Genomic DNA, 24,395 nt, shown 5'->3' on the forward strand with positions numbered 1-24,395 from the left:
CAGTGATAGAGAGGAAAAGAAATATGAGTACAATAAAGTGAATTTTAGAAAAATTACACTTCCTTCCATCCACTGAAAACTGAAAACTGTGCAAACATAGAATAACAGAATATAATATTAAAAAACAGGAGTGTTTTCATGACTCACCGCCTGATACTTCTGCCGGGCCATGTAAGCTCTGAGGATGGTTTGCATGGCCAGAGCGGCTGCCTGCTTCTGCTTGTAGCGTTTCCTCTCCACATACATCCTCTGGTACTTCTGGATGATAGTGGCTGCCTGAGTGCGGCGCAAGAACTTGGCCAGGCTGAGGAGAAGCAAGGGTCAGGATTTCAATTTCTGTACACCTCTAGTATTTAGCTGGATAAAATGTTAAGTGCCACAGTTCTCACCAGCGGGCCTGGTATCCTCTGGTGAACCTTTGGATGGTAATGGCGGCACTGCGCTTGCGCAGGTACTTCTTGCGTGCCAACCAGCAGCGGATGGTTTTTTGGATGCGGATACAGGCGGCACGCAGCTTGTCTGCCCTCAGCTTCTCCAAGTAAGCCACCTGGCCGGCTCTGAAGAAGATCTTAGTCTTACCAAACTGATATTTATCCTGGTCCTAAGGGACAAAAGAAGCAGTGATCAGAGGTGAAACAAAACTCAATCATGATTTCAAAGTTGTTTTAATCTGTTGTTTTATAACAGAGAACTGTAAAATGAAGGAAGGGACCAACTATCTGACCTGCACTAATTTCTCCAGAACGTTCTTGCAGGTCAACTTTTTGTCAGCGAGGACGTCCTTCTGCTTCATCAGCACTCGGTAACGGCTGAAGAACTCCTGATACGTCCATCTGACAAACAAACACAGACGCTTACAATCTGATCCTTTCAATTTATCAAACTGAAATACTTCAAATACCAAAAGCCTGAAAGATCCAAGTATTTGGAGTTTTGGTCGGCAGACTCTTTGATCTCAGGGGAAGTTATTTTAGTTTTTTTGCATTGAGCATCACATTGAGGGAAATGGTACTAAACTGTCTACATTTTGATATGCAAAATATTCATATCTCAAATTATAACTTTAAAAAAATATATATACAATTTATTCAGTAGTGCTGGGAGTGTGAAGTTTTGCTGTTTGTTGTATAGTTGTCTCTTTAATTAAAAATTTATTTAATACACTATGTTTTGGTTTTGATTTTGTTTTCCTCAACTCATTTTCACCTTTATTATTACCTCACCACGTCTCCTGGATTGTCTGGGGAACGTAAGAACTGTGCACATACTGGGGAAGCTCACGGTGAGATGAGCAGTGACAGCATTTTTGAGACTCTTCACCTTGTCTATGTCTATATGAGTGAGTTAATTCAGTCAAAAATCTCATCACTTCGGCTGATCCAACTGCTTGCACTGGCCTTCTGCTATCCAAATGTTATATTTCTTCTATATGAATTCACATTAAATAATTAGACGTTTACAGTGTGAGTCAGTCACAGTGTTGCTGGGGTGCTTCAGTACCTCGATGGGAAGCCTGCAGCAGAGATGCGGATGGTTTCCAGGACGCCGCAGGCTCTGAGCTGCTGCACCGCACGTTTGGGATCAAACCTGCCGAAATCGAATAACCACAGCCAATGTGAATCATATATACACAGTTTTGTACAATAAAACACTGCATAAACATGCAGTGTTACCGGTGTCTGAAATTTAAACAGAGAACTTGAAAAAGAGAAAAATATTCCTACAAAAACAGCAGATTATAAAACAACGCTGAAACTCACGAGAAGGCCAACTTGAAGTCATTGGGTTTGATACAGCGTACGTAGTGAGGAGTGGTTGCGTTCAACGTGTCCATCAGCATTTGTAGAGAGTTACGAAACTACAAGAGAGGATCATCATCACCATCATCATCATCGTCATCATCATGACCCAAATCCCTTTTATAAAATTAAGATGAAAGTCTTTAAAGTTCAATAAGTCACAATTAACAGGCTTCAGATTTCCTAAAATAAACTCATAAGAAAGATAAAATACTGGCAACTGCTTGTGCTTCGCCTCAGTCTCCTAGTAGATACGCCCATGATAACAACTTGAAACTCTTACGTCACCTTGTTCTGGAGTTGTCGCATTCACAAATTTACATGTCCACGCCTAATGCCCACGGACACCCACATAAATACAACACTGATCGTCAGCTAAGAGAAGTCCAGCTAAGAGTGAGACAGCCACCTGACAGCCGACAGTCTTCTTGTGCTCTTTGCTGCTCGTGTCCCGGCTCTTGTCGGGTTTGATGCTGAGACGGGTGCGGCCCCCGGTTCCCTGGACATGACCAGTGGGGCTGGTTGCCTTCTCCTCGTCCTGGAACAGCTCCACCAGCAGGTCAAACTAAAAACAACAGCCCACTCATAGTTAACAGCTGATAATGGCATGAATCCTCAACGATAAGGTGCATCTCTGCTGCTGCCATATTGCTCAGGGATTCTGATTACTGGTTGTAATGTGGTTTGATGGACAATACCACACTTTTCTGCTGCTTTTGAATTTCCCAGTGGAAATAATAAATAAATAAATAAAAACACAGATAATAAAAGTTGAACATGTGAGAACTTATCTTACTGTCTGAAATCTTACTGTCCCAAATATGTTTAATTTAATATATCACAATAAGCAATCCTTCTTTTTAGATGACTTAAAGTTCATAAACAAAGGCTTATCTCTGACATATATCTAAAATAAGCATTTGGGTAATTCTAATTTAGCAGTATCCAATATTGTAAACACACGTCTACTATCTAAAACAAACCAAACAGCCTCTGCCTTTGCCTCCACAGACAAAAGTACTTTAGGAGGTCCAGCTCCCCCTGAGGAACACGGCGACTGCAATGATGCATCATTCTTACATGCGTCTACATTTATGCATGGCATCACACACTGCAGATAATACTGACTTACTGATATTTCATTTTGTTTCAGTAATTAGGCTTTAGTGCAACTCCTATAAATCACAAATGATTTTTTTAATACTGCCATGCATTCTGATTTTTCTTACTTACCGTGCAGGGCATACTGGCTTACAAAGCAGGACAGCAGCTCCATTTTTGCGACACTGAAAACCATCACTATGAGGACTTACTGTAAAATCCCAATTCCGAAAAATGTTTGGACACTTTGTTTGCAAATCCCATAAACCCATATTTTACTTACAACAGAACATATAAAAATGTATCAAGTGTTTAGATATCTGAGAGATTTTACTGTATCATGAAAAAACATTGGCTCATTTTGAATTTGATGGCAGCAACACGTCTATAAAAAGTTGGAAGCGGTGCAGCAAAAGGCTGTTAAGTAAAGTGGTACTAAAAAGAAACAGCTGGAGGATAATAACAATCAGGTTAACTGGCATCAGATCAGCAACATGGTTGACCATCTTAGAGAGGCAGAGTTTCTCAGAAGTAAAAGTGGCTAGAGGCTCACCACTCTACAAAAAACTGCTTCTACAAATTCTGGAAGAATTTCAGAATAATGGTCCTCAACATAAGATACTGAATATCTCATCATCTACAGTACATAATATCAAGTAATTCAGAGAATCTGAAGAAATCACAAGGGACAAAGCCAGAAATATCAATACTGGATGCTTATGGCGGCACTGCATTAAAATCATGCATGATTCTGTCATGAAATCAATGCATGGGCTCGGGAACACATCCAGAAATCTGTCTGTGATATCCATCAAGCTCCATAATACAAAGAAGAAGCTGCATGTGAACACGATCCATAAAGTCCACTCTCTTCTTTGGGCTGAAGCTTATTTAAAATGGACTGAGGCAAAGTGGAAAACTGTTCTGTGGTCCGAACTAAAAAGGAGAGGTGCCATCTGACTTATTAGGCACTCCGTGATAATATGGAGGTGCGGTGTAGCCAGTGAAATTAGCAGCTTTCACATCTGGAAAAGCACCATCAGTGCTGAAAGCTTTATACACATTTTAGAGCAACATATGCTCCTACGCAGATGATGTCTTTTTCAGGGAAGGCCTTGCATATTTTAGCAAACTGATGCTAAACCACATATTACAAGTAATACAACAGCACGGCTCCGTAGTAGAAGAGTCTTGGTGCTGAACTGGCCTGGCTGCAGTCCAGACCTTTCACCAACTGAAAACACTTTGAGCATTATGAAGTGTAAAATACACCAAAGAAGACCCAGGACTCGCAGACGCTTACAGACCGTTGTGGTAAACTTTTTTTTTTTTTCTTATATTGGCACATTTGATATGTTTTGGCTGAATAAAATATGGGTTTATGAGATTTGCAAATGATTACATTCTCTTTTTATTTACAACTTTTTTGGAGTTGGACTTGTATGTTTTAAATTTACAAATGCAGTGTGGAGACATCAGAGTGAGTTAATTAATCACAACAACTTCGGACAAAAAAACAAAACAAAACAGCTCAAACGCAGTTTGAGAGTTTAAGTAGAAGAGTGAAAAGATATTGGTCAATTTGTTAATAAGTTTTTGTTAAATTCAGTCACAGTTGTTACAATGCTTTACAAACAAATGTAATTAAAAGGTTAAGTTTAGTCATATATGACAGTATGCTGTGGCCATATATGAGTGTACGGCATCATTATGCCATGAAATAATATCACAAACATGTCATGTTCCATATGACATGAAGGTTATATGAGGAGGATGCTGTGTTATGTGTCGCTGCAGAGCCATGCTGCTTCTAACCAGCATCATTAAGCAGGACAGCCACATCCACAAAGGCTTTACGTGCTGCTCGCTCTCAGATAAAAATACTTTCCTTCCTTCATCCCTTTATTTTTAATGTTGAATCCCCCCTTTAGTGCTTTCCATGCAGCAAACAAAGGCATACACAAAACTCAAATCTCCTCAGTGCTGTTAGAGTGTATTAACTCACAGAGAGAGACAAAGAAGGAGGAAAGTCAAAGGAAAAAGGAGCTAAATGAAGAGCTACAGGCAGACCAGCGTTGTAAGAACGCTTCTGTTTACCTTCTGCTGGCAGTGAAGGTTGTCATGATGAGGACAGAACCAAACATACATGGACAACATATGGAGACAAAATTACAAAAAACCCACAATGAAAGGTTAAAAAAGAAAGCCAAATGTCAAAAAACCCTAAAGGTCAGTTTCTAAATCATGATCTTCCCCCATCCAAAGCGATCACACACAACTATGATTCAAATGGAAAAGAAAAGAAAACCAGGAAGACAAATGAAGCTGAAATGGATGGAAGGAACCATGATTTAAAAAAACAAAAACATTTTCATTGACATCCAGCAGAAATGCAGTATAAAACACAAATGTGGTTGGAAGGTGGCTGCCTTCAGACCCAGTTCCTGCAAAGGACATCTCATTTGGGTTGCTTGGAAAATGAAAGTTTAACAGATGACACCTTTTTAAAAAATTGCAAATAAATGTAACGCAAAACTGGCTTCCCTGTAACAGTGAGGTGGATCAAAGCTTCAAATGCAAAGAAAAAGTGAAGTTTTCCCAAACACTGCTCGTCTGATGCTGTGCGCACACGTTTCTCGACTGTTTTGTTGTAGAACAACATCCAAAATCTCTGCAATTTTTTAATTAATTCATTTTTTTAATCAATACTTTGTCAATACTGACAAAACAGTAAAACTAGAGAGTAAGACACAGGCCATAATAATTTAGGATTCTATGCTTAAGAGTTGTTGAGCCTGAAATGTTCTGAAAGATTGGAGAGGAGATGGCATTCAGTGTGGCGGAGTGCATTTCTGGATGAGAGACCTACTAAAGCAGAAATGCAGATTTTTCAGAGTCTTTATGATACTTTATCTGTTAATGTGTTAAACTACACAAACAGCTAGCAGCTAAATGTTTATGAGTCATTTCAGTTTTACTGGCTGTTGAGGGCTGGTTTAAGAGCTGGTTTTAGACGCAGATACAGACAATATTACAGATGAATAGAAGGCTGTTTTTAGACAGCGTGCTCCTTAGTTAATTGCAATATTATAAATATGTATTCATATTCATATTAAGTATTAGCTCAGTAAAAACAAACACGCACACACAGACACATTAAGAATGATGGGATAAGCTTGGCAGAGAACCTTAATTTGACTAAATCTCATTAAGAGGTCAACCCCAATTGCTTTAATGCCCCTGATTTCCATGGCAACTATAAGAGTACAAATCTGTGTGTGAGAGTGAAAAGGTCTTGTTAGATGTTAGAGCAGACTATATCTATATTTCAACCCTTACCCACTTCTGGCTTTGCTGAAAAGGTCTATAAAGGAACAGCCGAAGGTCACTGTGAGAATTTTAAACAAACACACTTCAATAAAGTCTGCGTGTGTGTTTCTGTGCGTACGTGTGTGTGTGTGTGCATGTAGCCAAAACAGTGAAGAGGATTTAAAGGCTTAGGCCCCTTTTAACCCAACAGGGTTTTACACTGATCTCCAGCCAAGACCAAAACACGCACACACACAAACACACACGTGAGGTTAATTCAGCTGCGATGTAACTAACTTGGACTTGCAGTTATGTGTGTAGAAAAACTGTCTCTCTGAGTACTGCTGCATATAAAACAGTAGTCTGTAAGGTTTTGTGATCTACTATCACATATACTTACATTTAACTGAAGTCCTTAACTCAGGTATAAAGTTGGAGAAAGGTCTTGTGTGTGCTAAACTTGAATCTATCCTGCATTCAGGATAAATGTGTGGCACACATTTAGCTTTTTGTGCCACATGTAAGTAAAAACCTACACAACTGAGAATTTATCTCTGCCAGTGTCACTATCCTCTTCACCAGTAGAGGGCACTGTTCCCCATATACTTTAAGTTGAACAGCATGTTTGGCCAATAAACAACTTTCTATTTTTTCGGCACAGAGACCAGGTGGCACATCTCTGCAGGAGCAGCAGACTTATATGTCAGTGGATGCTTCACAGTTCTTGAAGTCCAATGTGTTTTAAAGGCTTACATTTGGCTGATTACATACAACAAAACATATTTTCATTGTTGGTGTTTGTGTGTCTCACCTTGCTGGCTTTCATCACATTGATTTGCTCTTCATTCACCGTGTCCTTGTTCTTTTCCAGGAAACCCTCACACTGGTACTCCACCTGCCCGACGACACAGCAAAGCTTGCGTTACACTTGGGATGAGCGGGTGTCCCACTTTATGTGGCACTGCACAGCATTTCCAACCCACATACTGAGAAAATGGTCCAGTTTACAAAACTCAGCACACATAGAGGACACCTTTAATGAACGGCTGTAAGGAAAGCAGGGATGGCTGCATCGTGGGTCAAGTGCAGGTTAACAAGTCAAAGTCTTTTACTGCTTAAGTGGCGCTCAACAGGGAAACTGTGAGCTATTTAGTGAATCATCATGAATGACACTAGCATAAATAAATGGAAATAGAACAAAAAAGCTATTAAAATTTACATGTGAGTGGGTGAAGCTGATGGAAAGACATTCTCAAAATTTCCAGCCTTTAATTATTTTTACTTTAATAGATTTTTTCCCTTTATTATTGTTTTTGAATGAGGTGAGAATAATGACATTGAGTAACAGTGTACATGTGTGTCTGACAAGAAACGGATAGCTCAAAAAAGATGTACTGATCTGTGGATGTATCTCTATTAAAAGACAGATGATTACCATAAGCTAAGAGTTTTATGACACAGAGAGCGACGAGTATTTGGATAAAATGATGTGTATTTGTCCTTCACATGGCAGAAATCAAACCTATAGCTTGCACAGTTTGTAATTTTGTCTGCTGTTTAATCACTCGTGTCAACATTTCAAATCACTTGTCAGCATTAGTCTTGCGTTCCTCGTTGACCTACACAATGCACTAAGTTTATCAAATCAAATGTATTTGTATAGCACTATTCAAACACAAGGCAATGCTTTACAGAGGGACAAAAGATAAGGAGAGAGAAGGGAAAAAAATTATGCAAGACATAAAAAAAAGATCAAAATGTACTGAAGAAGCCCTACAAATGTATCCAGTTTTATTTTGGTTTGCTACGATTCTGGGAGCGACATAGGTGACCTCTTCCTGATGACCCGAGAGTTCCGCATGTTTTGTAACGTATGTTTGAAGTGTAATGTCGTCAGAGATCATTTAGTGCTTAGTGAAAGAATTTTTTAAATCTGTCTTAGAAGACACATGAAGTTTTTCTGTATATGCTTTAAACAGGAATATTTTAATTTTTGTTCTGTTTTTTGGTTTTTTTAAAAAATGGTAATAGGCTTTGTCTTGCCTGTTGAAAATGCATTTGTCCACAATTATTCTGGCCCGATTTCAAAATGTAACCATTTTTTTAGAAATTTCAACTATACAGACTTGTTCAAGCTCTATGATCATGTGGTGACACTGATATGTAGAGTTGTGTGTCATAATTATGGTAAGAGATTTTATAATATCTAATAATTATTATAAAATTATATTATTTCTTGGGTCTGTTCAGCCCGAGTTACTCCTGTAAGAACTTTAGCTATAGGATGCTTTTTTCTCTTGGTATTGAGTCAAACTGAACTACAGTGAAAGCACATTTCATCTAATACAAAAAGTATGAATATTGGAAATCCTTAGACTTATATGTCTCTAGGTATCCTAATATAACATCATTTGGTCTTTTAATCCACTTTCTCAGTAACCTTATAGTGAAGCTGTAAAAACAGACATGAAAATTAATGCTTTGTCACACAGCATCTCATTAGAGGACACAAAACTTATTATTACACCACTACACAAACATGTCATTGCTAAAATGCTCATTTACGTTAGAGCACCAATAATTGGAAGAAAAAAAAAAAAAAAAAAAAAAAAGTCAGTTAAATCTTTTAAATCAACCTTTTTTAAATGTACGCAAACACTTATGATACACCAAAAAAAAGAAATGTAACAACCTAATTTGTAACAATGTGACAACACAAAGCATACAGTCTGACAGACCCACCTTGTCTGCAAAATGCTGGATGATGAAGGCGCGGTTGGACATGCGAGGCTTCTCAAACAGGGAACAAGTCTTTAGGTGGGTGTTGTACAGCTTTTGAGCCCATGAGTCATCCGAACCTTTAGGCATCTGTTACAGAAAGAACGAAACCATGAATAATGCATTTTCATCTTTTCAGAAATTACAATGAATGTGTTTATTGCAGTTATTTGATTGAACTTTTTCTTGTCATTCATTGCATACTGACAAACATATGTCCCTGCCATAATGTGAGAAATGCGTTCCCACCTCAAATGTCAACAGCCTGTAAAATGACCTTGCAGAGTTTGAGAGCGACAGAGAGATAAGCTCAACAGACACAGGACCTCGACACAAGAAGCTGGAGCCTTTAATATCACAGCTGCCACAGTATTAACTAAAACAAAGCTCAATTCTGTTTATTTCATACACGCTCAATATTTCATTCCAGTCTTACTAACATGAATGAACATAAACTAAAAACAACCTCATGTCTGCCTCTTGTTCAGTTTCACAATGAGAAAGAAGAAAAAGAGACCTGTGGTTAATAATTCGCTTTGGGTTTCTCAGTTTTAGGTATTGGTGACTTCAGCCTTGTGTGTGGTGGGAGGCAATGACAAGCTGCAGGTTGACGTCAAAAAATGGAAAGCAGAATGTGGGTGTGAATGAAGAAACCCACAGGCCTCTGCTTAACATGCAGCACAGGCTCAATTTACTTTATTTTGCTTGTTTATATTCATGAGAAAGTTTATGTAAGTAACTTATTTAATGGTAATTCCTTTCTTTTTCTTTAAAGATATGTAGTTGGAGAAAGTCTGTTCTTAAAAACTTTTGCATAAAGAGCAAACTGCTCAAATAGAAGACAAACGTGAAGAATGATGCAACCTAAGCAAACTATAAACAACAGAATCGCTGACCGTGATATAACTGATCTGAAATACACTAGTGAAGTAATCAATCAGTGTAGTAAACAAGATTGATCGCCTTGTAAAAATGAAACGCTCTGCTGGGAAAACTGGTGTTAAAGTAACATGTAGCACCCACCACAGCATTGCTGTATTAGGATGATGCACAAGCCAGTCCACAGAAACTGCTCGGGAACACAACAATTACCCTGTATTCACCCACGCAGTGCCAACCTAGAACCAGTGCCATGCATTTCTACAAATACAACACTGACGCCTGTACAAACTAGCACCAGCATGGGACCACAGAATTGCTAGGTTCAGAGTTCAGTGGCTAAGTGGAGGGACTATCATCAGACCTAGCCCACAGATTCAACCCCCATGATTTACTTCTCACAGAACTAGTAGGAACTCTACAAATCGAATTAGCTCGAACCTAAGAAACTGGTCCCAAGTATTTCAATGTTGTGCTCGTTCTGCATACACTATTTGTCGGGTAAAATAAGACGTACCCTGCACTCCTCGTCCAACAGGTCCAGGACGCCCATCTTAGCTTCTATGAGGTTGATGCACGGCTGATTGTCATAGAAGTCGATCAGAGTCCAGGGGATCTGCTCCTTCATGTACTCCTCCTGCTCCAGTTTGAACACATGCTGTGCAGATAGAAACACACAGTTAGGTATTTAACTTTGCACTTTAAAATAATAATAAAACAATAATAGTATTTACAACCTTTAAATATAAAGAGTGGCTTAACAAGAGTTATGCTGCTCTTCATAAATGATTTGAATTTTGCAGAAAGTAAATCAGAATTTATTTTTTCGTGTAAATTGTCCATTATTTTGTTCTATTTTTAAACTCTGAGGTTTTTCATGGAAATCTAGATATTTTGTTCAGAACCACCACTGACATGCTTTTGAAGTTTGTGAACTGCCACGTTTTGATTGAGGAGCAGTTATTGACTGTTTGCGTTTTGCTGCTGCTTACCATGTTGAACTGTTGCTGCAGCTTCTCGTTAGCGTAGTTGATACAGAACTGCTCAAAGCTGTTGATTTCAAATGTCTCAAACCTTGTGAAGAACAAGAGTGACGTTAATGACCTGAAACACACTTTTTCACTGCTGTATTTTAATTTGATGAGCAAATTCAGACAAATCCAACGAAAGAACGATGCTAAAAAGCTCAGACTGATTAGTTACCCCTTTGTAACTACTACATACTTTGAAAGTAGTACACAGACATACCCGTAGATGTCGAGGACTCCGATGAAGGAGTGCTGTTTAACATTTGTCACCAGAGCCTTGTTGACGTGCTCCACAATCCAGTTGAAGAGCTTGGCGTAGATATGTTTGGACAGGGCATCACGGGCATTCGTGGCCTGCAGACGAGGGAGCGGCTTGATATACGTCTCTGTGGCCGTCTTCAGCTTCCTGTGGCACAGCCACTGGGACATATCCTGGTAGGTCACGCCCACCAGCTCGCAAAACGCCATCAGGTGACGATTGTTGGGCTACATCAGAAAGAAGAAGTTTTTATCTCCACTATCCAACACAAACCCAACACAAAAGTGAAGTCACACTGTGGCCCCACATCAAAGATGGATCATTAAAAAAAACATAATAAATGCATCTTTAGGGAGGAATAAGTGGGAAAAATGCGGCATTTATTAAAAATTTCTTAATAAAACAAAAGAAAAAATAGATCCCAGTGGAATTAATCCAAACAACTAAAGCTGCAGCCTCATTTCTGCCTCTACCCATTTACTAATTTTAAAGCTTCTTAGCTTGTAAGCATGTGATAGGCTCATGAATATGCAAACTGTGAATACAAGGTACCTACAGGTATAAGCAAGCAAGATTTTGAAAAATCCCTAAAATTGAAATTCAGAACAAACTGGCTGGCTGGCATTACCATGTTCAGAGTTCCTACCGGGGGATTTAAAGCACAAGTATGAAGGATTCTTCTGTTTTTAAGTATTCTTTAAGGAATGACCTACATCATTAAGTTTGATCAGGGATGCAAAACTCATTTTACATCAAGGGCCACATACAGCCCACTTTCATCTAAAGTGGCCAGACGAGTGAAACCTTTCTTTCTGTCAGTGTAAAGAAGTTTAACTACACATTTAATCTCTGAGATGTGTGCAATTTCAAAGCACACCTCTGTCTTTTTATGTGATAAACGTGTAAAACATTTTCATAAAACAAAGTTTTTGTTAATTCACAAAAAACCCCAAAAACATGTAATTGTTTATCTATTACTTAATTACTTTGGTGTAGTATGAATGGCTGTGGGGAACTCTTTATGAGTGGGAAAAGCTGAAAAACTTATGAAAACACAGTTTTCCCCAAATCCCCAAATTTATGCCATACTTCATATTTTCCAAGGACTTCCAGCGGGCCGAACTGGTGTGGGGAGCTGATTCTGGCCCATAGGCCTTATGTTTGACATCCCTGAGTTCAATAGTGTATCTTATCAGTATACTGTTACTGCTAAATGTTTTTAGTTAGTTGCACTATGAAGTCCAACCTTAACGATGCAGTCTTATTCTGTGATCTAAATGTGCACAGTGGGCGAAAATAGCAGCATTTTTAATATTGAATTTAATTCAATTTAATACTTTTATCAATAAATGTATATTTTTCTGTGTTTATCAAAGGTGTCAGAATAGTGATATAGTGTTAAATGTACTCGGTGCACTCCCGTTTCCATTTAAATTCAAATGTTTTCCTACATTTTGCCGAAATGAAATGCTGAAATACCAGGACGTGAAAGCATATATAAGTTTTAACGTGTATACAACATGCATATATTTAACATTGTGTCCATATATAGAGAGAAATCCCAATCATATCCTCCCCTGCTTCTCCTTTTCAACAATCCCTTAAAGCAAATGACATAATCATGCAAACTTCACTATCTCTGATCAGCAGCCAGTTCCCAGGAAATGCAGAATAAACCCACTGACCAACACCCAATTCCATGAGACCACACGAAACAACTAAAATATGATTAATAATCACATGCAATACCATAAGCAAACTGATGTTAGTTAAAAGTGGAAAGGAAAAGATCACAGAAAAGATTTCTGAGCAGCTGAACTGAGAAAGTCCCTCCTAATTACAACACTTATTTATGCAACAGCCCAGTGACACGCTCCCCCTTTTCTTTATGCAGTATGAAGAGTATCCTCACAGGAATAACACTGCTGTCTGCGTCTCTGTCCTTAATCTCCACATTTCCCAGATGAAGAATGGCAGCCAAAACCTGGAACAAACCCATCTGATAGGACTCATTAATACCTGCAGAGGACACACAAACACATCGTTAGGTTTTTACTGAGAATGCACAATATGCTGCAGGCTTTACGCTTTACAGACAAACAAACACAAAGTTAAACACTGATTTTCCATACAGATTTCAACCTGCATGTATTTTTAGGTGTGTGAGTTACCCAGCAAGGAAAAGGCATTGCGTGTGGTGCAAAGCTCCTTGGTGTCATCCACTCCGTCGATAACGGGGCTGCGGCCTTGCCTCGTGTACAGGAAGTCATTTGCACTGCCTGAATAGAGACACAGAGGAGCAAACATGGAACAGTGGGAGTCTTACATTGTGCTACTTGGACACATGTGTGCTACTGAAACCTGCACCAGCAAGGTACCGTCCCTACACGCTGCTCCCCGGGCACCCAATGGCTGCCTACTGCTTCACTGAGTGAGTGGGTTAAATGCAGAGAGGAATTTCCCCACGAGGATCAATAAAGTATACATTATTATTATTAACTAGGAAGGTGTGTATTACAATCATATGCTGTGACACTGCATCCAGAATGAACTCTATGTGCAACCTTGCAACTAACCAGAGCTGCAATCCTGATTTGTTGAACTGAAGGGTCAAATACAACAAGGACACAAAATCGTGGCCACCAAACGAATCTCAAGGTCAGATTTCAGAAGATTTTCTACAGGCCTTACTACTTCTACTTTCTAAAGGCCCTGGTCTCTATTTGAGGTAACACGTTATATTCTGCTAAGCTGAAGTTTTTTGTTTGTGTTTCATTGTTATTAACAACTTATTCACTGTGCCTGAGTTTAGGTAGAAATGATCATAATCTGTTTTTAATCTGTGACACTGACTCACTCAGAGTGATGCTGGGTGTTTGTTCACTGTCAGATCAGGAGACTGATAATGTGGAAAACTCAGTTCTTAGAAATAAACAAAATCAAGAGCGCTTCTTCTGCGTATGAGCCCAACTTTCTTACAATCGGTTTCTTTATACACACTTAACACCGAATTAGGGCATGGTCTGTTGCCTGGCAACAAGAGGCAGTGACATGACTGTGACAACCACTCCATTAACTGAGCCAGGAAGTTAGCAGGAGAGGAAAAGACAGCAGCTGCGTGTGTGTGTGTGTGTGTGTGTGTGTGTGTGTGTGTGTGTGTGTGTGTGTGTGTGTGAGATAGAAAGAGTGCCAAGTGAGTGGCAGTAAATGGCGGTGCCAGCAGAGAGTGTGTGTCCATGACTAGGATGAGCAGGTGCAGGTCCACAGTGGGAGCGCTTTATAAGGAGCCTGATGAACCAGAGAATCAATGAGTCACAGCTCAGTTCCTACAGCAGGAACTTTGCGTGATGCATCTAAGTCGATATCTTACTAATAATTTACAGAAATCTCTGACTGTCCGTCTATCTATGTGTGTTTCACTCATCTCATCAACTGCTTGTCCAATTGTACTAGTGCCAGACCATTACACTAACCTGAACCTGTATATATCTAGACGAGATCTAGATCTTTGGGCAGGATGCTTTGCATTTGTCATCTCATTAAAAAAAAAAAAAAAAAAAAAAAAGCTCTAAAACACATAAAAATCAAGAAATAATTTCAAAGTCAGCGAGTTCTTGAGCCAATGGATTTCACCGTTCTGGCATACTGTCTACAGCGAGAGTGACTCACAAGTCAAATAAATAAATACACTTGGGAAAAGAAATTCCCCTAAAATTACTGGAGTTCATGCAGGAACATTTTACAAATGAATATTTATTGATTTGTAAGTCTGTTAAGTCATTTTAATGAAATGCTTTCACTTTACAGCATAAAGTGAAAATCTAACCATTATGTTCTATTTGTGGGTAAGTTTCATTCACAAAAATATAACAGACGAATGAGGAAGGAAGTTAGTTCTAGTTACAGCTGGTGTGGGAAACATATCTTTTGTCACCTTAAACAAAAAAACAAAACATAATAACCTTTCAGCATATTGTAAATTAAGTACTTGCCTCCTCTTGCCTCATTTTTAAATGGTGACTTTGTCCAACATAAGATATTTTTTAGGCTTAGATTAGGAGTAAAATGTAGTATATGTGCTGAAAGGGTCAGAGGAGAAAGTGAGTTGTAGTCTGGGGTTGAATCCCAGCTGTGTACGCACGTGCTCATCTGGTGGTCGGTGCTTAGAACAGGGAGGGTTTTTTTGGCCTCTCCTAGTTTTCTGTTCTGTAACATATTTACATGAGTCCGATGCCACCAGCAGCATGACTCATATTAGAGGTCTGGACTGCTTGTGAATTCTATTTGCACCTAAAATTGAAGTGAAAAAAAAAAAGAGAGAGATCACTCTTATGTGGCACTTAATGGTTTTTTTCATGAGGTCTAAACAAGCAGCAGACTTCAGGGCTGAAAAAAAGCACTGAAGCATTGAAGTGCCAAAAACTGCATTTCCTCTACTTCCTCCACTTCAAGGCTGCTTTAAAAAGTGAGTTGATCCCCACAGACGTCCATATTAAATTGCCCCACATTAAAGCATTTAAAAGCATGCTTACACCCTGGTACGAAAACAGATGCGGTCTCTATGGATAGTCTCCCCCTTCAGTGAGCGATTTATTTATTTATTTAGATTTTAATTAAGAGGTGTGGCCACTTTGATTGGCAAATGTACAACACAAGACTCCTGTATCCGCTGGCTGTCTTCTAGGCCTCAGCTGTGCTGGCTGAACAGTGGACTGCATTTCTCTTCTCTGTTTGTGCTATTTGTGCCTTTTGGGGTTTTTTTTAATGTTACAGTCTGTCTAATAATACGGTTTGATTTGTGATACAGACCATCCAAGAAGTTTGTGCTTCCATTTTAGTGAAATTCTTATTTTTTTAATACTCTATTGCTTGGCACTACTTTGCATATATTTATGTGACTGCATGCAGTTCATGCAGCTCATGAGCTTGCTAATCAAGCTAGCTAGCATTAGCTCGCAAATTAGCACTCTAACCTCTTGTCTAAATTAACTTCTGGGTTTAAAAACACTGACATTGTTAAATGCTGATGTTGAGGTTCCAAAATGTATAGTGCAAACCAATAGCTTTCTATACTTGGATTTCTATGGCCTGTATACATCCATCTTTTATACAGGTCATTGGTTTGGTGCTCTCAAAATGAGTGAGAGCATGATGGCAACTTTTATAAAGTCTGAACCTCTAAAGCATTTCATTAATAGCCATGTGTGTTCAGGTGCTGCAAATTAATTTAGCACTTCTGCAGCTAGAGCGTTTGTATTTGTCTCCAGTGTCAGTATATATATATGTGTGTGTATGTATATGCTTATGCATGTGTGTGTGCGTGCGTGTAGGTGTGTGAAACGTATATCCGACTTACTCAGCTTCAGAGCCTTGAACTCAGGCAGATGGGCAGATGCACAAAGCTGATAGAAGATATGATAATTTCTCTCCTCGTCCGCCTGGAAGAAAGCAGAAAGATCATATCTGATTAATCAATAAGATATTATTATTTCTTAAATAATAATGAATAAAATGGTTTAATACTAATGTTCACTAAAATAGTTAATTATCATTCCGATATGGTTTTTTTTACTTTTTTCCAGATAACATTCATGAAAGAAAAAACAAAAAAAAAAATCAGGTGCTTGTTTCTTTACATACTGCATTCTGCTTTACAATTATACAGTTTGAGAGCCTAACATTTGGAAGCTCTACAGGCTGGCAGCTGGAAACTCGGTGCCTTGCTCAAGGGGACAATAGCGACACACCTGACAATAGAGTCAGGTGTGAATTTGAACATCTTTAGACATATAAGGAATGAATTCCTTATATGTCCTGGAAATTGTCCTGATACGTCCTGGAAATTCTTCCCAATTAACATGGAGTTGTGTTACCTACCTGCGTTTAACCCTCTACTGGACAACTGACTGTATGTGACATTGTGAGAAATACAATAACTCAAGCTACAGATGAATATCTTGTGAAAAAAGAAATTGATTTAAAAAGGTGCTGCAAATCTAGAAAAAAAAAAGCATCAAGATCTGCAGTCTGTTACCTGTGCTCCACATCAGTGGGACTGCACCCACACCACAGAATGCAAACACACACACACACACACACTTACTACTACTGGGTTACTGGAATCAAGCATGTGAAAAAAATGTGAGGAGGAAAGTAATCACGTTTCTCTGCCAACATCCTCATTCCTCAGTAGCACTGTCTATAATAACTGTGTGTGTGTGTGTGTGTGTGTGTGTGTGTGTGTGTGTGTGTGTGTGTGTGTGTGTGTGTGTGTGTGTGTGTGTGTGTGTGTGTGAGAGAGTGTGAGAGAGAGAGAGAAAGAGAGAAAATGTTTCTTTTTCCAGGCATTAAATGTCCTTGTTCTTTTATCATCTAGATGCCACCCTGCAGGCTTCTCCAGTGAGCAAACACACCCACTAAATATATAAGAAAGAAAGATAACAGCTTATATAAGAGAAAAACTCTATTTATAGAATATTTAAAGACAGTATTGAGTAAACTTTTATGAGGTATATTGAAGTATTTCCCAGAATGTGCCCATAAAAATGAAATGAGACGAAATTAAATGAAATGAAATCCTTATTTGAAATGAGTTGGCCAATCTCTAGTCCAGGATCATCTGCTCAAGTATGTTCAGACAGGTTTCAGCATGGCTGCTATTTTAAATTTAGTCCTGGAAGTTTAATTCAGACCACTTACACTGTGTGTGCTGTGATTTTGCCATGAACGTCAAACTTACAAAGCTTATATATACAACAAAAGTCAACTTCACACTAAACCGATTTGACTTTTGTGCGCAGGCTCACTGCTCATCTGATCAAACTCCACAGTTTCCAAACCCAGTGGTCATGAGCATGAACACAAACAGCCCAGACAAAGAGATGGAAGGAAAAGGAAAGGAGGAAAGGAGTGGCGTGCTGTCACCCAGTGTGACAGATGAGCAGTTAAAGGACGGGTTTACTTTGTTTCCTTTGTCTTTGTGAAGGAGGAAATGATTGTTGCACACCTGTTCTGTACTTACAGGGCAAGTTTTTCATGATCACCACTAATGATGTTAGGAAGCACATGCTGCTGAGGAGTGTCTGTGTTTGACTGCATTACAAAGAGTACCATCATCCTGTGTAATTGCATTTCACAGTCTACCCATTGTATCACTACAGCAGGGTTAATGTTACTTAAGCTGAAGGATCAATGATTGAGACTTTACTACTTGAGTGATGATATTATTAAACACCTTCCAGTGAGTTTTTTGAAGGGTCTGAGTGCAGTTTTCTTATGAATGACCCGAAGGCCCCTGCTAGAGTTATGCTGTAACTCTAGCAGGGCAACAGCTTTTATTGTAATGCTGTACAGGCCGACAGCGAGCTTTTCCCCAAAGCACCCCCAACATTAAGGAAGCAAGCTAACGACAAGATCACCCAGAACAAAGCAAAAGTGATGCTCAAAAACATTCAGGAAATTCAGAGTAGAAACTGAAACTGTCTAAGGGTTAACTTTTGACCATTAATCTGTGACTCGTGAAGAAGGCATAAAAAAACGTAATGAGGGAACGAATCAGTACACAGAACAACAAACACAGCATATGTGAATTTATGCAAATTAAAGGCTTATTTTGTGCACTCACCTGAAATACCACTCGCGATTTCTCCAGCAGATATGTTCTCATGTTGGCACCGATGATACGGTAACGGTTGTCAAAGCCGATCTCGATGTATTTCCCAAAGCGACTGCTGTTGTCATTTCTGGTGGTCTTTGCATTTCCGATGGCCTGGGTAAGAGAAGACAGACACAACCAACAATCATCTCAAAGTGCGACTTCAGGGGAGGGCTATGCAGATAACCACAACTGATTTTGACTGGGTAGATTTTAGAGCAGCAAGAAAACACAAGAAAAAAAAAAATACAGCAGAGTGAACGGTCATTTTCACTGTGGTTAAAAAAAGGAAAAAAAACACATTTATCTTACAACCTGGAGAGCCCAGTACCAGGTGCAAAGTATACCTGTTTTTAAACTGCAACCTCCACCATTTTTGATGCTTCCTAACCATACCAGCATTACTAAAGAGGCCAGTAAGTACAGTAAGGGCTGAATGTTGATCCCTGATTAATTATGTATTGCAACACATATTTGTGATCATCAGAAAGGAGGTGCTATCTAGCAATTTCCACAAAAAGCTGACAACTGATGTTTATATATAATATTATATATTTATATATTATCATCTCCTATGTGTCTCTTGTTGACAGCTTCTTTCAGGTTTTCATTTTGGCCTCACAGCTCTGCAGAAGACTCCATTTAGATGACATTCTGGTGAAAATATGAACATTAAAAAATAGTGTTAGGCTTAAAAGGCTAAATGACACTTTTCTACAGTTGTGCACATATAACTCCAAAAAAGCAACTGCTGTCATGTCAAGTAAGTTAAGGTACAAAGTAATGTCTGAAGCTGGAAAACAACATTACCGTAACAGTGTCAGCGAACTGTTAAATTGGAACGGATCCGTTTGAATGTTACAGAGTAGATGATCTGATTTGCGTCTTCTGATTGGTGGTGTTGTGGACATGTAGCTTTTTTTGTGATGAATAGAAGTGACTTTGAGAGGTTTCTGCCAGGAAACCATGTTTTGGAGGAGGCTCAGCGTGGGATTTAGCGGGATTTAGCACACACATTTTCTAGGTTTTCACAGAGGCGGCTTTTAGAGGCTCTTGCATCTAAACTCTTCTTTTCTTTCGACTGATATTGATATCAGTCAAAAGAAAAGATATTCCTGAATGAAATAATCCAGTTGTTTTACCCCATAACGCTACAATTAGTTGTACCAGGTGTTAATCAGCAGGCAGGTTTTGTTACCTTCTGACTGCTGGCTTTGCAATTGTAAAGGTGACGTCAATTCTCTCATCCTAAAGGCTGAACTACAACTTGCACATCAAGACCAAAGTTTCTGTATTATACTCATCTTACTCTAAAACCAAACCAGTACATCGAGCTCTCAATCAGCCATATTGATCAATGACCCTACAGACGTAAATAGACCATTGAAGCTGCCCAGAGACAAAACAAAGTTAAGAATCAGCTCAGTTAAATGTAGTTAAATTGTGGGTTCTTGTTGAATTAAGGTCAAACACACAGTCTTTCACTGCAGACAGAGGGACTTTTATCAGAGCAGGTATTCCAATCTCTGCCTGCATCAGCCAACACGTACAAACACCTCGTTCAAACACTCTCCCTCCGTCATGAACACAAACAAACACACACAGGTTCTGTGAAATCGAAAAAGGCTGATGCAACAATCTACTCTGCATCCAGGCTGAAGTGACATCACCGCAGCAAAAGAAGAAAGCTCTCTATTCATTCTGTCAGCCTGTTCCCGATTGGCTGAAGGGGAAAGCAGCAGTGGTCGAGGAGAGTGATGTTAGCAGAGGGGTAGGAAAGAACGGATAAGGTGGGGGTGGGGGGAAGGGGTGGTGGGTTGAAGGAGTGGCATACGGGCACAAAAGAGCTCTGCAACCTTCCTGGACTTATGAGTCCATGGGAACAAATACACAAACATGCACACTTAAGGATAAAACCTGTGTTATCACAGCACAGAGCGGCCTGAGGCCACAGTCTGGTGAAGAAACAGAACAAAATAGTCTGTAAAGACGAGTGAGAATGAAAGCAAGGAAGAGGAGAGGCCATTTTCCACCACAATTTCCACAAGAGGATTTTTATTTTTTGCGTGACCACAGTGAAAACCTCCCTGACAGGACTTCTGTCTAAGACTTTTTCAGGGGAGAAAGACGTACCTACTCTGGGAGTTAGCCCTGAAAAACTTTTGGGTGAGGCTTAAAGCTGAAGACAACTATTTAAATTACAAACAGATGAAAAGTAAAAATTGAAATTGGAAATTTGATGGCAGCTTTAAACTTACTGTTTAAAGAGAGTGAAAGAGAATGGGACAACAAACGGCTGTGGGTGACCGAGGAAGAAAGTGAATGAACAGTACAAAAGAAGTAGTAAATAAGAGAAATAAAACACTATTTTTGTGACTGATATAAAATAGAAATCACTAATAAATACAACATATTCATATCTCCACATATATCCAAGGGAAGGTGCTGTTTCTAAATGAAGAGAAAGCTTCTTCCAGTCTGCTGTCAATGCTTGATGTGTGTAAGTGCGTGCTCATATCGGCCATCGCACTGCCCTGAAGCTCAGACGCAGACAGCCGAGATACAACCTGGCTGTTACGTGCATAAAAACAGCTGTCAGGACTAATTTGCCTAAGCTTCACGGGTCTTCACAGCAGTAGAAACACAGACAGACAACAACAGTCTAAAGGAAATTTTTTAATCCCTGAAAAAAAAAGTTTTGGAGAGACAAACATTCAGATCAGCTAAACAGGAATTCTTGTCATGACGGGCAAGAAACCTAGTGTCCAACGATAAGCTGTCTGTAATTCCGTAACTCTTAAACTTTGCAAGACTGTAGTGTGGAAGCACAACGTGTGTTTTGATCTGTAATTTTAAGTATACAGGTTAGACAAGGTCACGTTTAAGTTATTTAACAAAGTTTAAGTAGTTCTTCTTCCCCATCATCTCCAAGTGCTTGCTCCCAAAGGATCATCTGATCATTGTGTTTATTTTCTTATTATTACAAACTCACCTTACAAGGTAAAATGCTGTCAAATGACTGGTGTTGTAAACCGCCACTATATAAACAAAAGTGAATTTAATTAAATAGAAAACAGGTGAACGATCAGGATCGAGCCCTCACCTCCATGATGGGGTTGGAAGCCAAGACTTTCTCCTCTACGTTGGCCTCACTGGCTGAGCCGCTGACCGTAGCAAAGTATCTCATGGCGTATTTGGCTGACACCGTCTTTCCTGCACCAGACTCCCCGCTTACAATAATCGACTGGTTCCTCTCATCCCTGAAATTAAAAAAAACAAAACAGCCTTCATAGGTCATGCATAACGATGCTGATAAATTCCAGTTTGTAGATTACAATATAGTGTTGGGATCATATGGAATTTTTTTATCTCACTGAATGAAACAAAAACACAGGTCTGTAACCAAAAAACTGCATAGGATTTTTTGACTGTTTCAGATTTTTACTCACTGAAACCAGGAAATATTTTTAAAATTCCAGGTTTTCTTGAAAAACTCCTGTTTTTAGTTTAATTAAGCGTACAATTTCCCTTTTTAAACTGAAATCTGGTATCTTATACTTGAGTCAAAGTTAAGAGTTAATTGTAATAAAATATTTATTTTTTTCATCGCTGTTGTGCTTTTTGTACTCCTCGTGTTTTGCAAAAAAAAAAAAAAACTGTACATGATGGAGGGAAATGGAGATCATTTTTGGATCCAGCACCCTAAAATCATAAAATTTAACAAAAATATTTTGCAGACCTGTGTAATTAAGAGTATGGATTTGGTTGGGTGCAAATTGCTATAGCTTTCAGTCCAAATCAAATATAGCTTCATAATTAAAAGTGTGACACACACAATTTCAGGAGACAGATGCCAGATAGGAAGTGTCACATGCTATCATCATCAACACTTTTTCAGCCTGCTGGCAGCACAAGCATCGCAGGTCTGTACACTTTAATGTATCTGCAGGTCACTTTCCTTGTTCTATGCATGAGACAAAATCCTTACATACTGATACTTCCTAAGGCATCACCTTTCTTCTGCAGTTCCAGCTGCAGATCCAACTCCATCTCCAGCCACCATTTATCCTTTTTTGCAGGCTTTAAGGGAAGTTTATGTTCACTCTGATTTGAGTTTACATACATTTAGTTTCACTTTAATCAGTGTCAAACGTGTTGAATCAGTTAGGACTCTGAAGCTTTGTGCAAATTTCACTTGAATAAGAACTTGAATAGAATACTAACCGACAGACTTACCCTAGTTTACAATAAACATATGATTATTTAATGATTATAATACAAAGAAGATTGCAAACATAAGATAGTGGACATGTTTGAGACTGCTGCCTCTGGCTCTCCTTCACTGCCCTGTGGTCTGACTAAACTTAGTGCAACATACTGTCAATATTCAATGTGTTGATGATATGAGCCCCCACCAGGAGAGTGCAAAGATCTACTAGTTGGCTCCTGCAGAGAGTCTTTGTGGGCTGCGCGTGTGATTAAAATAAGAGAGGGAGAGTCAGTGAGACCACCGTGTGGCTATTTCTGGCTCCGCTTTGACCTACAAACCCTAACGAGAGAGGCAGGGCTGAGCAACAGGGAGACTTCAACCAAGCCTGCTCAGGTAACACACACATGCTCAGACAAACCTGGCCATCTGCTTGTAAGCTTCCTCTGCTACAGCGAAGATATGTGGGTCCATGTCGCCCATGTTCTGACCGCTGTAGGCGTTGATGATATCCGTTCCATAGATGGGCAGCGTCTCGTACGGGTTGATGGCCACAAGTACGATTCCTACGACGCGAGGAGAAAAAAAAAAAAACAGTAGAATTAGCTGAACAGCAGCAAGACCACATAAGGAGGAATTATGCTCTTATGATGGTAAATGATTAATATTGTTAATTAGCTTTTTATCTCATGCAAACTGAATTTGTCTTACAATAATAGCAAACATGTCTTGAGTTTATCAGTAAGAATAATGGAATAAAGAAGCTAAAATGCTGTAGGCAGACAAAGCTTGACTTGTTTATTTAAATTAATAAATCTTCCATTGTTACGGTGATTAAAATAAGCTGAGAAATAAAGGTTATATTATTTTTAAAAAGAAACCCTGTGACAATTCAATATTCATCCCTTCAATGACACCATTACTTAAAGCTGTAATTTTAAACTGGCAAACATACAGTCTGGCATCTTTGATAGACGAAGCACCTGCTTACCGCAGTAAGTGTAGATAAGCTTCGAGTCGATGAAGCGGACTTTGAGGTTGTGCAGCACTGCTGGCTCGTGGAGGTAGCTGAGCGCTGTGAGGTCATTCTCGCCCACCAAAATGTCAGGATTTCGCAGGTAAGGCAGGTTTCTTGTCTTAGGGTCCAGCTTGTGCTCAATGTTCTGAGGATGACCACAAGAACAGGACTTAATCAAGAAACAGCACATTATTCAAAATATGGCACAACAAGGTATCCGTTTTATTAAAAGATGGTAGATTGGTATAAAATCCAGGGTTAAAATATTAAAATGAGGCTTTAGATTTGTTAGAACTTGCAGAAAAACATTCATCCATCTTCTACTCGTCACCAAGGTCCAGGTCACAGGGGCAGAGACGCCTA

General features: G+C 39.2%; 1 protein-coding gene across 7 annotated transcripts in view; it reads right to left on the reverse strand.

Moving 5' to 3' along the window:
* The window catches only part of myo5aa (myosin VAa), a 63,255-nt gene that overhangs the window by 20,152 nt on the left and 18,708 nt on the right, over nucleotides 1-24,395 (reverse strand). For 5 of the 7 annotated variants that reach the window (XM_019358051.2, XM_025907335.1, XM_025907340.1 and 2 more), the window contains exons 3-21: nucleotides 24,006-24,177; nucleotides 23,436-23,580; nucleotides 21,911-22,067; nucleotides 18,778-18,921; nucleotides 16,510-16,591; nucleotides 13,325-13,432; nucleotides 13,066-13,172; nucleotides 11,115-11,380; nucleotides 10,859-10,940; nucleotides 10,384-10,524; nucleotides 8,952-9,077; nucleotides 7,021-7,104; nucleotides 4,998-5,000; nucleotides 2,209-2,364; nucleotides 1,761-1,858; nucleotides 1,501-1,587; nucleotides 725-833; nucleotides 390-601; nucleotides 148-304 (exon numbers count right to left, since the gene is read on the reverse strand). In XM_019358051.2, coding sequence (XP_019213596.1) covers nucleotides 148-304; nucleotides 390-601; nucleotides 725-833; nucleotides 1,501-1,587; nucleotides 1,761-1,858; nucleotides 2,209-2,364; nucleotides 4,998-5,000; nucleotides 7,021-7,104; nucleotides 8,952-9,077; nucleotides 10,384-10,524; nucleotides 10,859-10,940; nucleotides 11,115-11,380; nucleotides 13,066-13,172; nucleotides 13,325-13,432; nucleotides 16,510-16,591; nucleotides 18,778-18,921; nucleotides 21,911-22,067; nucleotides 23,436-23,580; nucleotides 24,006-24,177 — 2,436 coding nt within the window. The remainder of the gene's footprint in view (nucleotides 1-147; nucleotides 305-389; nucleotides 602-724; nucleotides 834-1,500; nucleotides 1,588-1,760; nucleotides 1,859-2,208; nucleotides 2,365-4,997; nucleotides 5,001-7,020; nucleotides 7,105-8,951; nucleotides 9,078-10,383; nucleotides 10,525-10,858; nucleotides 10,941-11,114; nucleotides 11,381-13,065; nucleotides 13,173-13,324; nucleotides 13,433-16,509; nucleotides 16,592-18,777; nucleotides 18,922-21,910; nucleotides 22,068-23,435; nucleotides 23,581-24,005; nucleotides 24,178-24,395) is intronic. The other 2 variants (XM_019358057.2, XM_013275277.3) reach the window with 1 other exon arrangement.

This window comes from Oreochromis niloticus, linkage group LG1 (assembly GCF_001858045.2).
Source record: "Oreochromis niloticus isolate F11D_XX linkage group LG1, O_niloticus_UMD_NMBU, whole genome shotgun sequence".
NCBI lineage: Eukaryota > Metazoa > Chordata > Actinopteri > Cichliformes > Cichlidae > Oreochromis > Oreochromis niloticus.